This window comes from Caenorhabditis briggsae (genome assembly GCF_000004555.2).
Source record: "Caenorhabditis briggsae complete genome, chrIII, whole genome shotgun sequence".
NCBI lineage: Eukaryota > Metazoa > Nematoda > Chromadorea > Rhabditida > Rhabditidae > Caenorhabditis > Caenorhabditis briggsae.
This window is the reverse complement of record NC_013490.2, coordinates 12,786,214-12,802,175: the sequence shown is the minus strand read 5'-3', so window position 1 is coordinate 12,802,175 and position 15,962 is coordinate 12,786,214. Positions and strand designations below refer to the sequence as shown.

At 34.9% G+C, this 15,962-nt stretch overlaps 2 protein-coding genes across 2 annotated transcripts; one reads left to right on the top strand and one right to left on the bottom strand.

Moving 5' to 3' along the window:
* Positions 1-7,593: 7,593 nt before the first annotated feature.
* Positions 7,594-11,825, top strand: Cbr-nhr-20 (the record flags this gene model as incomplete). The annotated part of the gene is made up of 8 exons (XM_045244556.1): positions 7,594-7,789; positions 8,480-8,742; positions 9,204-9,252; positions 10,073-10,239; positions 10,571-10,890; positions 11,239-11,354; positions 11,413-11,570; positions 11,730-11,825. 8 exons carry the CDS (start codon positions 7,594-7,596, stop codon positions 11,823-11,825), a joined length of 1,365 nt encoding a protein of 454 aa, XP_045097214.1.
* A 1,107-nt stretch (positions 11,826-12,932) lies between these two features.
* On the bottom strand, positions 12,933-15,636 carry CBG21243 (the record flags this gene model as incomplete). The annotated part of the gene is made up of 5 exons (XM_045244555.1): positions 12,933-12,937; positions 12,990-13,066; positions 13,735-13,889; positions 15,164-15,292; positions 15,577-15,636. 5 exons carry the CDS (start codon positions 15,634-15,636, stop codon positions 12,933-12,935), a joined length of 426 nt encoding a protein of 141 aa, XP_045097213.1.
* Between the last annotated feature and the right edge of the window lie 326 nt (positions 15,637-15,962).

Here is a 15,962-nt window from a genome sequence, read left to right as displayed (position 1 = left end):
AAAGGCGCATATCTCAAAAACTGAGAACGTTTTCAAAAAGTTGTTAATTACAAAAAATGTAGTTCTAAAAATTTTACACATTTTTGTAGTTTACAACTTTTCAGTACGATTCTTGGTTTTGGAAATATGCGCCTTTAAAGTTAGTGGACATTTTTTTTTTGAACATATGCACTCACAAATCACACACTTTCCCCTCATTTTTCAAGTACTTCTTTTTTTGTGCCTTTTTGTGTTCAATTTCTAGTGCTAAATGCTTCGAAAAGAAAGCGATTAAATATTTATAGAACACATTCACTTTTTCTCCAAAAAGGGCAAAAAATTCCTCCAAAAAGGAAAAGGTTTCGACACCTTCGAACTTTTTGGAATTGTCTGAAACTTTCAGAGTATACTAAACGAAAATAGAGCTTTAATTTTGCAGTTGACAACTTTTTGATACAAACGCGCTCTAGCGAGATATGCCACGTGGAAGGGCACCTGCTGCTGGCTGCCACCAAAGAAGGCGCGCAGGCGCCCTCCGGTGGGCGACACGTGGCATATCTCGCCAGAGCGCATTTGTAGCAAAAAGTTGTCAATTACAAAATTAGAGCCCTAGCTTTGATTAGTATGTTCTGAAAATTTCAGACAAATTGACGAAGTTTAAAGCCTTTTTGTAAGGTCTTGAAAATTGTATTACGTCATTTTCAACATCACATCATCTCACCCCTTTAATTTTTCCTCTTTTTCTCTAATTTTCTTGCCAAATCGATTGGAAAAAAACGGAGATAAGAAACGTCGACTTTTTTTGTGGCTAGACTTATATTTACCCCCACAATGTTGTAGCCTAAAAATGTATCGACCAAAAGTTTCTTTTTTTTTCAATGCCAGGAAAATTTTCACCGGTAAAAACACTTTTCTGGAGGTGATAAGGTGATAAGAAACATTGTGAAATTTTTCCTGGAAATTTTTTTGTGAAAATTTTGAATCGAGAGAAATTTTTATAGTTTCCAAAAACTAGAAAAAAGAAGTGAGATAATGTGAAAAATGACGTTATACAATTTTCAACGTCCTACAAGAGTACTGTAAACTTTGTCAATTTGTCTGAAAATTTCAGAGTATACTAAACAACACAAGAGCTTTAATTTTGTAGTTGACAACTTTTTGATACAAACGCGCTCTAGCGAGATATGAAAATTCCAAAAAAAATTTCAATTTTCTTTTTTGGCCGATTTTTGAACATTGTGCTTTTTTTGTTTAACAAAGCTCTACAAGTTTTTTGACTTTTGTTTTTTTGTACTCTTCCGAAAAATAAGTTCTGCACTCTCTTTTTCTCTGGACCCTCTCATTTTTCTGTACTATTTCTTCTTTTTATTTGCTTTATTTTTCTCTTCAAACTTCCTTTTTTTTCTTGTTTTTAGTGCAAAAAAACAGAGTTTGGCGAGTCAAAAATCGGTCATTTTTTGCAAAAAAAGATTTCCACTTTTTTCTTCAAAATTTCCAGTTTTTTGGCGGAAAATGTTTTGCCAAAAATTCCGTTTTTTTCTAGGAAATCAACTTTTATAATTGAATTTGGGTGATTTTCCAGCATGTGGTACCTGAATTGAATATTATACATTTCTGTGTGAATAGACATAATTTTTTTTGTTCTACAATTTTTTGACAGTTTTTTAAAGGTGGGGGGACAGGAGATTTTTCGTAGTTTTTTTGTAGCTAGAGTATGCATTCTACCGTGACGGTGTACAACGATTAATGTCACTCTGCGTACAGCTGTCGTCCTCGCCTTTATGTATGCAATCAGGAGCCCGCTCCAGTTTCGCCCGCGTGGCTCAGTCGGTAGCGGCGCCGCACCGTCAATACTCGCCTCGACAAGTTCAACTCCTCGAGGGGCATATTTAAACAGAATTTCGAGAACATTATTTTTTCATGACCCCCCACCTTTAAAAGCTTTTTTTCAACATTTTGGAACCACGAAAATGCCCAAAATATGAAAAATCTGAAATGAGGAATATTTGAATTTTGAAAATTTTCTGAATTTGAGAACCAAAAACTAATGTATTCAAAAAGCAATTTACCCTGCAAAAACCAAAAGAACAAAGTTCTAGGATCCTCTGAAACGTAACATTTTTCAAAAAAAAAGAGAGAAAAAAGAGCTATTTAAAATTCTAAAGAGCACGAGCAACCACTTTTTTTTTTACTTTGAAAAGAGAAACATTCTCGTGTTTCTTGGAAAATTGTTTCTGAAAAAAAAGGTTCAAAAGAGAGCAAAAATTGAAAAATAATGAAAAAAAACACATTTTCGGGAACTTCAGAATTTCCCAAATTTCCAATTTTTGAAATTCGAAAATTCGGTAATTCCGAACTATTGAAAAATTTTTCAAAATTTTAAAATAACTAGGAATTTTCAACAAATTTGATTTTTCAATCCCAAAAAATCGAAATGCGAAATTTAAAAATTTCGAAAATTCACAAAACCCCTGAAAATCCTGGAAATTCCCAAGAAATAGAAATACCGGAAAATTCAACAATTCGAAAATTCAAAAATTCAAAAAATCTAAAATTCAACAATTCTAGAAAAAAATCGAAAATTCAGAAATCATTGAAAAATCAAAAATTCAAAAATTCTTAGAATTTCAGAAATTCTAAAATTCTAAAATTCAATTAATCCCTAAAACTCTAAAAGTTCAAAAAATTCAAAAATTTCAAGTTTGAAATTTTAGGGATCCTTAAATTTTCAACGCTTTTCAGAATTTCAAAAAACTAGGGATATCCAAAAAAAATTGATTTTTCTGAAAATTCAGGATTTCAAGAAATCCGAAATGCTCAAAAAATCAATATTCACCTTGGCTGGCGTGCCTTTGGTGCGCCATGCAAATTATATTAGACTACATATGACTACACAAATATGTTTCTCTGATTTCTTCAACTTTTCCGTTTCCTCTCAAAGATCAACAACCTTTTCATTTGCGGCCGTCCTTCCCACTGCTTTCTCTGCGTCTCTCACTTTTCCCACTTCCTCGTTTCTCTGCGTATCTCACTCTCTCTCTTTCTGTGCTTCGTGGCGGCGTTTCGTCCGCCATGTCCCTTGCCTCCCGAAACGAAACGAATCACCTTTTTCTTCTTTTTCTCGGTTTTCTCTGCGCTCTCTTCTCTCTAACCATTGACTCTCGTCGTCTGGCATGTGTATAGAGGGTCCATGGGACCGAATTGACACATTTCTACGTACTTTTGCTTCTTTTTTTTGGATTTTTTGGGGGAAAATGGTTTTTTGATTTTTGGAAAATTAACGATTGCTCAGCGAAACTTCCAGAATTTTCTAACTAAAATTGTGAATTTTGCTGCCGATTTTTGATCATTTTTAGCTTGATGAAGAATGATTTTTTGATCATTTTGAGGCAATTGCTCAGCCTTTTAAGCAAAATTTCAGAATTTTTTGAAAAATTGAAAAATAATGATTTTTTGATTGCTCAGCTTTTTTGGCAACTTTGAGGAGATTTTTTGGGAAATGCTTAAACATTTCAATTTTTGCTCCTTTTCCAGGCTCAAAAATGCGTTTTTCTTCTTAATTAGGGTAATTAAAAATCTGGAAAAATAAAACAATTTTTTTTTCTTCCGTATATGTAGTTTTATATAAGGTCCATGTGATTTCCGGGGCACTTAATTATCGCACTTAATTATACTCAATTAGAGATTTGGATAAAAAAGAGGAATTTCAGATTTTGCGGGATTTTGAATTTTTGAATTTTTGAATTTTGGAATTTCAGATTTTCCGGATTCCCGGATTTCAGAATTTCAGAATTTTTGAGTTTTCGAATTTTTGAATTTTTGAATTTTTGAGTTTTCGAATTTTTGAATTTTCGATTTTAAAATGCTTTTTGGTTCCAAACATCCGAATTCTTTATTTTTAAATGATCTGTTCCAAACGGGCTTGTTCATACTAGATATGTTTATAATTTTCTTCGCGATCTTTTTCAATTTTCCCGATTTTCGGGAAAAATCTCCCCCCGATTTTTCCCAAATTTTTATTCGATTTTCAATGTTTCTGTGGATTTTTGATTTCAATTTTTATTTTGGAAACAGTTTTCTCAAATTTCATATTATTTTAATCCAAAAATTGGACAAAATATTGCCAAATTTTGCAAATTTTTCAATTTTCGTGATGGGACCCAAAAATCTAAAAATTTCAAACCTTGCTTTGTTTATACTCACTTTGAAGCTCATTACAAGACAAATCTAATTTTATAATTTTCATGAAATTTGAAGTAAAATTAGCCGAGATACGGTAGTTTCAATATTTTCGTGGTGGGACCCAAAAATTGAAAACTTTCAAACCTAGTCTTGTTTATACTCATTTTGAAGCTCATAACAAGATTAATCTAACTATATAATTTTCATAAAATTTGAAGCAAAACTAGCCGAGATACGGTCGTTTCAAAATATTCGTGATGGGACCCAAAAATCAAAAAAAATCAACGATGGTCATGATTATACTTATTTTGAAGCTCTTAAAATTTCCATTTCAACGCAACACATTTCATGAAGTTTGGTCTAAAATTAGCCGAGATACGGTACTTTCAATTTTTTAATTTTTCAAATTTTTGGGAAAATTTTTTTCCAATTTCTCCCAAATTTTTCTCCAAATTCTCTATTTCATAAGTATTGTCTATTTGGCATTCTGCCAACTAGACAAAAATCCAGTCCATTGAGTCAAAAAGTCAACTTTTCCTCGGCTTTTTCTCGCCCAAAAACGAGGCTTTTGTTTGTTCACGATCTCCATATAATTTTATGCTCTTTCTCTGCGTCTCTCACTTTCCGATACTCTCTCGCTCCCTTTCCTCTATTTCCCTATTAAGAGGTGTCCAGTGACTAGTGCCTTTTTGAGGGCAAACAATCACCGATTCGCCGATCTTTTCATTTTTCTCTTTTTCTCTGCGTCTCTCTCTCTCTCTCTCTCTCTTTATCAGTGGGTTCCTGTTTTTCCTGAAGAGACGCAGAGAAATGGAAAAATGACGTGGCATTTTTTTTCCGGGCTGATTTTTGTACGATATAAGCTTCTATATAAGATGGTCGCATATAGTTTTTGACTCACTAGAAAAAATTTGTTATATTTTTAGAATTTTTATTTAAAAACAAACCAAAAATTTGAGTTCTAGAGAAAAAATCGACCTACAATGACCCAAAAATACCGGAAAAACTCTGATAGAACGCCACCCAAGCCGTCATCAACTTTGATTTTATATATCTCCATTCCTGTTAAAGATATCAAGAAGCGGTTAACTGATAAAACATGTATCAACTTATAATAAACATTTTACTAGTTGATTGTTTTTTGATATCACTTACAGTAACCGAGATACATTGATTTGAAGGAAAGGTATTGAAAAAGTCATTCTAGTTTCTCTGCGTCCTCCGGGCCTGACTAGGCATCAACTTTGAGCTCAACTATCTTAATTTCTATGACAGATATCAAAAAGTGGTCAACTGATAAAATGTTGCTGACATCATGATAAACATTTTATCAGTGGACCACTTTTTGATACTTCTCATAGGAAATGAGATACATGGGCTCGAAGTTGACAGCTCTTTTTTTTCGCAAAACCTTGAAAGTCCAAAAAAACATTTTTCCCCCTGAAATTTGATCTTTTTTTCCTTTTTCTTCTTCTCATTTTTCCCAAAATTTTCCACAAATTTTCCAAAAAAAATCCCTCAGATTTTCTGACCAAAAATTATTGTGCTCAATGAGCACAGCACAGAAAAAAATAGTCTAGAATTGTTATTTTTTTTTGTTCTCAAGAGGAGGGTCTTCTTGTAAATAATACCCAAAAAAAAAGTGATCGAACAAGAACATTTTTGCTATTTTTTGTTATGCTTTTTTTGGGGAGAAAAGGGGCGGAGCCTAAATATAGCGGAAATTTTAAGATTCTCCCATAATTGTTCGAATATTGAACAAAAATTCTAAAATTCTAAAATTCTTGAATTCAAAAATTCAATTTCAAAGAAAAATATTTCTGGACTTTTTGGACCTTAAGCTGAGCAATGAAACAGAGAATTGTTTTCTAAAGATTGGATTAAAAATAAGAATTTGATTTTTTTTTAGTTCTTTTTTGAACTAAAAAGTTCTTATTTTTGCTAGAAAAATGAGACATTTTGATTTTTCAATTTTCCAAAATATTTCCATTTTTGACGAAATTTAGAATTTTTAAAGGAGGCCAGACATGAAAATTTTCAAAATTCTAGTTTTTTGATATATGACACAGTACAATCGGAAAATAACAATGGACACCGAACCATAACTCCCTGTTACTGTACAACCGAGAACGCGACCGTTCTTCTAAGCGGCGCCGACTCCTCGTTTCATAATCGTTTTAGTGGCAGTAGACGACAAGCCCCCTGTGGTGTAGAGAGGAACGCGCTTGTCTATCAGTCGCGCGTCGCGGGTTCGATTCCCATCTGTGCGTTTTTGTTTTTTTTTCTGTTTTCATGCGGTGACATCCTAGAATGACCGAACAACTAGAAAAAGTCGGGAGTAATTGCCAAACAGTGAAGAAATCTAGTGTATATTGAAAAAAAAAATGCTCGTCAAGTAGCGCGCATTGGTCGCAATCGCACGATTTTCCGTCAGAATACATACTCTCGCTCCAACAAAACTCCGTAGACTTTCGTGTCTGGCCTCCTTTAATACAAAATTTAGAATACTGTAATCAAAACACACACACACAAATTTCTGTGTTTTGTCTTTTTTTTTGTTCCAAAAAAATAATAATAATATTTTTATATTATTACTGTTCCTTCTCGATCAGAATACAAAAATGGGTATAAGAATAGGAAAAAATCTGAAAATTTTAATTATTTTCAGACCAAATTTTCTCTGAATTTTCCTCAAAATTTGAAATTTTGATCTACTCAAAAATTTTATTCAAAAATTTTGATCTTTTTTGGAAAACTCAGTTTTCAAAATTTTTTAAAGATTTGTCATCATTTTTGGCTTCTCTATTTTTCCATATTTTCAGTCAGAAAATGCCTTTTTTTGACATTTTTGGACTAAAAAAAACACATTTTGACTCAAAAATCGGTCAAAATTGTTTAATTTTGAGAAAAAAATAAAGCAAGTTGAGGCTTTGAAAAATTACCTCATTTTCGAAAATTTCAATTTTTAAGTTTTTGAATTTTTCTACCGTAATCCCGAATTTTTTCGCTGTATGATTTAAATTTTCGAAATTCGCACCTTTAGACGGTTAAAATGAGCCTAAAATTGACCCCATTCGCTCAAAATTGGGCGATCTACAGTGATTTCGTGGTGGGACCCAAAAAATTGAAAATTTTCAAATCCTGGCTTGTTTATACTCATTTTGAAGCTCTTGAAATTTCAAATCCAAAAATCAAGCTTTCAAAATTTTCGGCTCGAAACTGACAGAGTTACGGTACTTTTTAACTTTTCGTGGTGGGACCCAAAAAACCCAAAATTTTCAAAACAAGCCTTGTTTCTTATCATTTCGAAGCTCTTTTTCTCTTCTCCTCAAATTTCATTGTAGTTATCCTCAATTTCTCACTTTTTTCCAGACAAAATCAAATTTCAGTCATTTTTTCCAGACAAAATTTGTTCCCTCCCCCTCCCCGTGAATGAAAACTGAACGGACCAGTGGATACAGTGGCATTCCGACCACTTCAAAATGCTTAGTTTGTGAGCATCCCGATGGAGGCTCCGCCCACTTTGGAAGTACTTCGTGTCTCGCGTGTGCGGCATTCTTTCGACGCACCGTCTCGCTGAATATTCACTTTATGTGCAAAAAGGACAAAATGTGCATTATTTTTCATGGTGAGTGAAAATTTTTTGTATTCATCAGATGCTGCTTGGAATTTCCTACAAAATGAGCTAAAAATCATCAAAATCGGACGAAAATGAGCAAAGTTAGGGGCATTTTTAAAGTTTTCGTGGTGGGACCCAAATTTTCGAAAAATTCCGAGTATGGCCATGACTATACTCATTTTGAAGCACTTAAAATTTCATAACCAATGATGTAATTTTCACTAAATTCGGAGCAAAACTCACTGAGATACGGTAGTTTTAACATTTTCGTGGCGAGACCCAAAAAACAGGAAATTTCCAAATATGGTTATGATTATACTCATTTAGAAGCTTAAAACACGACAATTTCAACAGTGTAATTTTCATCAAATTTGGACAGAAACTAGCCGAGATACGGTAGTTTGAACATTTTAGTGGCGGAACCCAAAAATACGAAATTTTCCAACCATAAAAAATTTACAATTTTGAAAAAAATTAGGTCATGACCTGAAAAAACTGGGTCATGACCTAGAAAACAATTAGGTCGTGACCTAGAAAAATTTGGGTCATGACCTGAAAAAAAATTAGGTCGTGACCTAGAAAATTTTCGTGGCGTGACCAAAAATTTCAAAATGGCCCAAACCTAGTCTTGTTTAAACTCATTTTGAAGCTCTCAACGCGGCAAATTCAAATTGTTATGTTTCAACTCAAAATTTGCAGAACTTCGAATGATATGTCGAGCGTGTCGATTCGACAAGTGCGTCAAAGCGGGTATGCGACGAGAATGTGTCCAGAAAAGGAGGTCAAATAAGAAGGTGCCAAAGAAGCATATGCTGCGAGAAGCGGAAATAAAAATGGAAATTGTGGACGATTTCAAATATGAGTGTCCTGGCGACCAGACTGATGATAACTCGCCGCTATCAGTGGAGAAGAAGTCACCGCCCGAGTTTGTGCCCCTGGATAGTCCTGGAATGACTGAGTTTGTGAGTATTTTTTTATATTTTTGAAATGTTCAGATCTTAAACTTTGAAACCAGCTAAAAATTGTAAAAATTAGTTAATTTTGAGCAAAGTTACATGCTTTTAAAAAAATGAATGCCACAAAATTTGAGAGTCACTTTAAAAAAAACTATATCTCAAAAACCAAAAACGCTATCTAAAACTTGTTAACTATAAATATGTAGGAAATTGAATTTTACACATTTTTGTAGTTAACAACTTTTTTGGAAAAACTGTCCCTAAGGAGATATGTCACGTGGAAGAGCGCGCACCGCTAGGCGCCCCGCACTGCGAGCCCTCTTCCATGCTTCATACCTCCGGAAGGACAGATTTTTCAAAAAAGTTGTTAACTACAAAAATGTGTAAAATTCAATTTCCTACAATTTATAAGTTTGCAATAATTTTGTATCTTTTATAGTTCTTGAAATAAACCCGATTTTTTGCAGAAGTACGACATCCCCTCCACAAGCACATCAATACCACAGCCCGAGAGAAGTGAGTTTTTTTCCTATTTTTTGAAAATTATTATTCACTGAAAATATAAAAAATTTCCAACATTCTAAGCCTAAAATCAAATTTCTAGGTAAAAAATAAAGGAAGTTATGAGGTTTTGAAAAATTACCTTTTTTTCGAAAATTTCAATTTTTAAGCTTTTGAATCTTTTACCGTAACCCGGATTTTTCCGCTGTGTGACCTGGATTTTTGAAATTTGCATTTTTTGGGGGTTAAAATGAGCCTAAATGTGACCCGATTCGCTCGAAATTGGTGGAGCTACAGTATTTTCGTGGTGGGACCCAAAAATCTGAAATTTTCAAGTTTAGCCTTGTTTATACTTGTTTTGAAGCTCTTAACATTTCCAGCACAACAATGTTTTTTTCAGAACATTTAGGTCAAAACTGACAGAATTACAGTACTTTTTAACTATTTCGTGGTGAGACCCAAAAAATCGAAAATTTTCAAATCGTGGCTTGCGTATACTCATTTTGAAGCTCTTAAAATTTCAAATCCAGAAATCTAACTTTTAAAAATTTTGGCTCAAAACTGACAGAGTTACGGTACTTTTAAACTATTTCGTGGTGGGACCCAAAAATCTGAAAAACCTAGGCTTGTTTATACTCATTTTGAAGCTCTTGAAATTTCAAATCCAAAAATCTAACTTTTATAAATTTCTGCTCAAATTAACAGAGTTACTTTACTTTTTAACTATTTCGTGGTGAGACCCGAAAATGGAAAATTTAGAACCGAGGCTTGTTTATACTCATTTTGAAGCTCTCAGCCTCCCAAATCTGAAATTTCAACTTTTTCAAAGTTTCAGCGCCCTCCCGACAATCCAACGAGCCCGAAACGTCGAAAATTCTGAATATGAACGGCGAGGAAGTGCTTCGATATTATGTAGACCAGCTGAAAAGTTCAATGGACAGGAGACGGATGATTTTCACTGATGATGCACTATTAGCAGTCGTAGAAGAACGGGGAGATATGGTGAGTTGTGTAAAAGAACTTTAAAAAGAAGAAAAAAGGGTTTGCCGCCCTCGGGAGTCGAACCCCGGACCTGGTGGGCGGTGGGCAAAAGCGTTAGCCATGCAGCCACGAACTTCACGGAGAAGAGGGAGCGGAGGCCGTATAAGAAAGAGGGCTGGGCAAGGAGACACAGAGAAGAGGGAAGGGGGAATTTGAAATGTTCAAAGTTTCAAAAATTGAAAGTTTTCAAAAAATTTTCAAAAATTTTGCAAAAAAATCAGAAAAACACTGAAAACAAGTTAAGAGAAGTGGTTTTCGTTCATTTTCAGAGCCCAAAAAAGAGATTTTTCAGCCATTCGACGCCACAGAACCACCACCACATTCACTGAAGCGACAATACGAATCTCAACGTTTCGATAATCTTTTGGCCTTTGATTTTTGCAAATCCTGCCCCGGATTTGACTTAATGGATCGAGAAGAGCGCGCGATTTTCTATAGAGCTTGCTCGCTGGCCTACTGCCTTTTGGATATCGCATGGATTACGGTACAGGCGTATCCCGAGGAGCGGCATGAGCCATTTATGATGTATACCGATGGAAGTGTTTGTAGCATTAATGATATGTCGTATGGATGGGAGGATGAGGAGGAAATTGCAGCGCATGAGAAGAAAAAGTAAGTTTTTAGGGTGTGTGGAGCTGGAAATTGAGATTTAGGCCACCTTCAGACGTTGAAATCGCTTTAAAATCACTTTAAATGGCCTAAAATGTTATAAAAAGCCCTAAAAACAAAAGCAAAACTTAAAAACGCAGGGTGGAATTGAACCCTGGTGTTGAGATTGAAGACCAAAAGCGTAACTACTGAGCTACGCGCGCACATGAGGTAGATGCCGCAGAGGGCGTATATTTAGTGGCTCGCGGCGAGGAGACGCAGAGAAGAATGAGGGGGATTGTGAAATTTTGAAAAATGGGAATTTTCCAGAAAAATGAAAAAAATCAGAAATTAACCAAAAAAAAGTTCCAGACTGTTCCTTGGCTTCATTCAACGCTTCCACGACGCCATTTGCACGCCGATGAGGAAGCTAAAAATGACGCCAGTCGAGTTTGCGGCCCTGAAAGCGCTGTGTATATGGAAATTGGGTAATTTTTTTGAATTTTCAGCTTTTCTAAATGCGCTCTACGGCTAATTTTTTTTCAGGTTACTGCGAGTTTACAAACAGTATGCGAACCATTGGAAAGGAGCACCAGAATGCGCTGTTCAGTGGGCTCCGAGTGTATTATGAGGATTTATACGAGTCACAAGAGGAAATTGGAGCCAGATTTGGGAATTTAATTTTGCTCCTGGGCACGGTTTTTGTGAGTTTTTTTGAATTTTTGGAAATTTTGAAAATTTGAAAAAAAAATTTCGAAAAAAATTTTTTCCGAATTTTTCGAATTTCCCGCCGCTGAAAATGCGCTCCAAGCACTCCTGACCTCAAAACCCCCGAAAAACCAATCAATTATCGATTTTTCCAGGAAATGAACTGCTTGATAATGGAGACGTATAAATCGGCGGAAGTTTTCCGACTTTTCAAACTCGATGAGCTGTCGAAATCGCTGCTGACCCTTTAAATAATTTTTAATACTAACTGAATTTTAATTTACAGTATTTTTTCTGAAAAAATCAATATATATTTTTTTGTTTGTTTTCCTTCTATATCATCATTATTATGTCGGGTTGATCTCTCACTTCTTTTTCTAGTAACAATTTTTTATGTTTAAAAACCTCGTTTAGATGAAAAATGAAACTTTTTTTCTGAAAAAATGTGTTAAAAATTGAGGTAAAATAAAAAAAAAACTTGGCGCCAAGAGGAATCGAACCCTGGACTCTCAGATTGGAAGGCAGGGGTGTTGCCACTGAGCCAAAACAGACACAGAACTACTGTGCTTCAAGTGACAATTATAAACAAGCGGGTTTTCGCCCGCCGTCGGCAGTTAAAAATCAATATTTATTATGAAAAATTTGAATTACAAAATTTTTTAAAATTTGTTTTTTTTCCATTTTTCCGGTTTACGGCGCTGAAAACAGTCTGGAAATCCTCGATCCACTCGACGCTGAAAATTAATTCCCTTGGGTTACGGTTTTTCGTAAACTGTGCAAACACCGCGACGACAAATTGCACAAATCAGCAAGAACATTTTTCTAGGCTATTCTTGCCATTTTTCAGTCAATTTTAGGCTATTTTTCGGGCCTTTCGTGATTTTTAGGTCAATTTTTAGCATATTTTTTAAAAAAGGTCTAGAACACGTTTAGAAGTGGTTTTCAAGGCGGAAAATTGGATTTTTAGAATTGAAAAATTTGAAAAAAAATTTTTTGGGATTTTCCCGCGTATTTCCCGGTTTTTTGCTATTTTTCCGGTGGGAAATCATCGAAACAACGTTCAGAAAATTTGTTTTTCGCTTTTTACCTTTTTTGAATTTTTCCTTGATTTTTGCTGTAAAATTGCTGGAACTCCCTTCAATAAACGGTCCATCTGGCACTCTTTGCTCCTCCGATCGTCGTCGATTTTCGGTTTTTTCAGGATTTTTTGAATTTCTGGCCGAAAAATTCGAATTTTTCGAAATTTGGACTTTTCGCCTCCCCTGGGCGCCGCCTGGCACCGAGTCATACTGTTTTTGCTCTAAAAATTGAAATTTTCAGCTGATTTCAGCAGAATGTGCTTGTTTTTCAGACAAAAATCATGCTGAAATCGGCAAAAAAAAATTTTCGCTAAAATTTTTTTTCAGAACACTCACTTGCTTTTTGCTCACTGATAAGTGTGCTCACCTCGCGATGCTCGAGCAGTAGAGCGAGCTGTTGGTCCTCGTAGGCTCTGGAATTTCCAGGATTTTTTGAAAAAATAAATTTTGCGAAAATTTTAAATTTTGGTCAAAAATCGCCGATTTTTAGGTCGATTTTTGACTATTTTCAGCCTGAAAAAGTCGTTTTTCGGCTGTTTTTCGTCATTTTGGGCTTCGAAAAGTGAATTTTAAACTGTTTTCAGGCTCAAAATTGGATTTTTCGGAATTTTTTGAAAAAAAATTTTAAGTTTTGGTCAAAAATCGGCGATTTTCAGGTCTATTTTCGACTATTTTCACCATGAAAAGGACCTTTTTGGCTATTTTTCGCCAATTTTCGGGTAAAAAAAATCAATTTTGAGCAGTTTTTAGGCTGAAAATTGGATTTTTCGGAATTTTTTAGACGAAAATTTCAAATTTCCGTCATTTTTAGCTGAAAAATTGAGGGTTTTGAGCCATTTTCAGCCGTTATTTGGCTCAAAAAACCAGAAAAAATTCCGAAAATTCGATTTTTTCGGTTTTTTCGTCGCAAAAATTGAAAGTTTCGTGCGATTTTCATGTTTTTTGGCTCAAAAATGACGATTTTAAGCCGATTTTCAGCGTTTTTTGAGCTCATTTTTACCCTCAAAAAGTGATTTTTAGGCATTTTCCAACCTGAAAATGAAGATTTTCAGTTTTTTTAGCCCTAGAATCCCATTTTCACCTCGCCGTGTCCACATCTGTGACCCTATCCAACAGCTTCTGATTATCCCTCAGCTTTTCGTTGATCTCATGTCGTCGTCGTCGTAGTTGGCTCAAAATATCGTTGCCACGTGGCATATACGGTGTAGAAGACGTTGCTGTAGATGCTGGAGAAGTCTGGAAAACTCTAGAATCTTTTTGAGCGAAAAAATTGGGTTTTAGGGATGTTTTTAGAGTTAAAATCGCTAATTTTGACTCAAAAATCGTTGATTTGGCTTGGAAAATCGGCCATCCGGACAGCTGGACACACAGAGAGAAGCTCTGATTTTTTGTCCTTTTTTGCGGGATTTTGGCTCATTTTCCGTCATTTTTAGCCCCAGAAATTCTAAAAAAGGACATCCGGACATCCAGACTCACCGAACAGTTCGTTTCGGGTTGATTTTCAGTGCTATTTAGTCGTTTTCAACCCATTTCTGACTCATTTTAGCTCATTTTCATCCCATTTTCAGCCTTTTTTAGCTCGTTTTGATGTCTTTAGCATATTTTTGACTCCTTTAAGCTCGTTTCCAGCATTTTTCAGTCAATTTTCAGTTTTTTAAAGATCATTTTAGACCTATTTTGGCCCAAATTTAATCTATTTTCAATCTTTTTTTTAACCTTTTTTAGCTTAATTTTGACCTATTTTCGATCTTTTAAGCTCTATTTTAGCTCGTTTTTTGCTCATTTTTGACCCATTTTAGCTCATTTTTGACAATTTTGACCTATTTTGGCGTTATTTTAGCCCATTTTTGCTCATTTTTGATCTATTTTGGGCCAAATTTGATCTATTTTCGAATCTTTTTAGCTCTATTTCAGCCCGTTTTTGCTCATTTTCGACCTATTTTTAATAAATTTTCAGTCCTTTTTGACCCATTTTATCTCATTTTAGACCTATTTTCGGCAAAATTTCAGCCCTCTTTTCAGCGTTTTTTTTTGCCTTCTGCAACTCAATCCTGATCTATTTTTAGTCAATTTTCAGCATTTATTTGGTATATTCTGGCATATTTTTCAGTCGATTTTAGCCTCGGTTCTGCTAGTTTTTGGTCAATTTTCAGCTTTTTGTCGCTCATTTCGAAGCTATTTTGACCCATTTTTGCTCTATGTTTATCTATTTCGGTTCATTTTCGCTTATTTTTGCCTATTTTCAGACCTCCTCTGCCATTAAAAAAAAAGCTCAAAAAAAGTAAAAAATGTGTCTCTCTCCCTCCCCTCTTGAGTAAATATTTGTGTGTTTTTCGTTCAGAAATTTCAATTTGTTTTTCGAAAATAATAACGAATTCCCCCCCCCCCCCTTTAGAGCCCAAAAAATGAGGGTTTTAGAGACATTTTCAGCTTTTTTTAGCCTCAAAAAGCGTGATTTTAGCTGTTTTTCAGTTCGGAAATGAGAATTTTCAAAAAATTAGAACCCTCACACCATCGTTGCCATTATCGTAGAGTAGCTCGTTGATCGTCGCCGACACGTCTCCGTCGTATTTCCGAAGGACGTACTCGATTTGCGCGGCGCAAACGTTTGGGAACATTTGCTGGAAGTCGCGCATCGCCTGAAAATTTGGATTTTTGGGTCCAGAATGATGGTTTTTAGGGTAAAAATGGTCAAAAATGTGGATTTTTTTATCTAAAATGGTGGTTTCTAGAGTCAAAATGGTCAATTTTGAGCTTTTGGAGCCAAATTTGGCCGGAAAATTGTTGTTTGGGAGGATTTCTGGGTCTTGAACGATGATTTTTATGCTTAAAATGACCAAATTGAACCTTATTAGAGCCAAAAATTGACCTAAAAACTGTATTTTCCAAACTACAATAATCTTCTGAACTACAGTAATCTCACCCTATCAAAATCCAATAGTTCCTCCCCTTCGCCATTTGCCGTTGTTCCATACGATTCCATTTGTCTGGAAAATTGGGGAATTTCTGGGATGAAAATGAGCAAAGTTTTAGAGATTTTCAGCAAATAGAAAAAAGCCTAAAATTGCGAATTTCTAGTTTGAAACTAAGTGAAAAATTCTAGAGAAAATGGGATTAGGGACCTCGAAAATCTCCAAAAATGGCTAAGTTCGGGCTGAAAAAAAAACCGATTTGCGGGTTTGAGAATAGGGAAAATTCTAGGCCTAAAATTTCCACATTTCTAGAGAAAATAGAGCATGAGTACCTCAAAAATGTCTAAAAATGGGCTAGTTTTGGGCTGAAAAATCCCAATTTTCAAGTTTAAAGGTG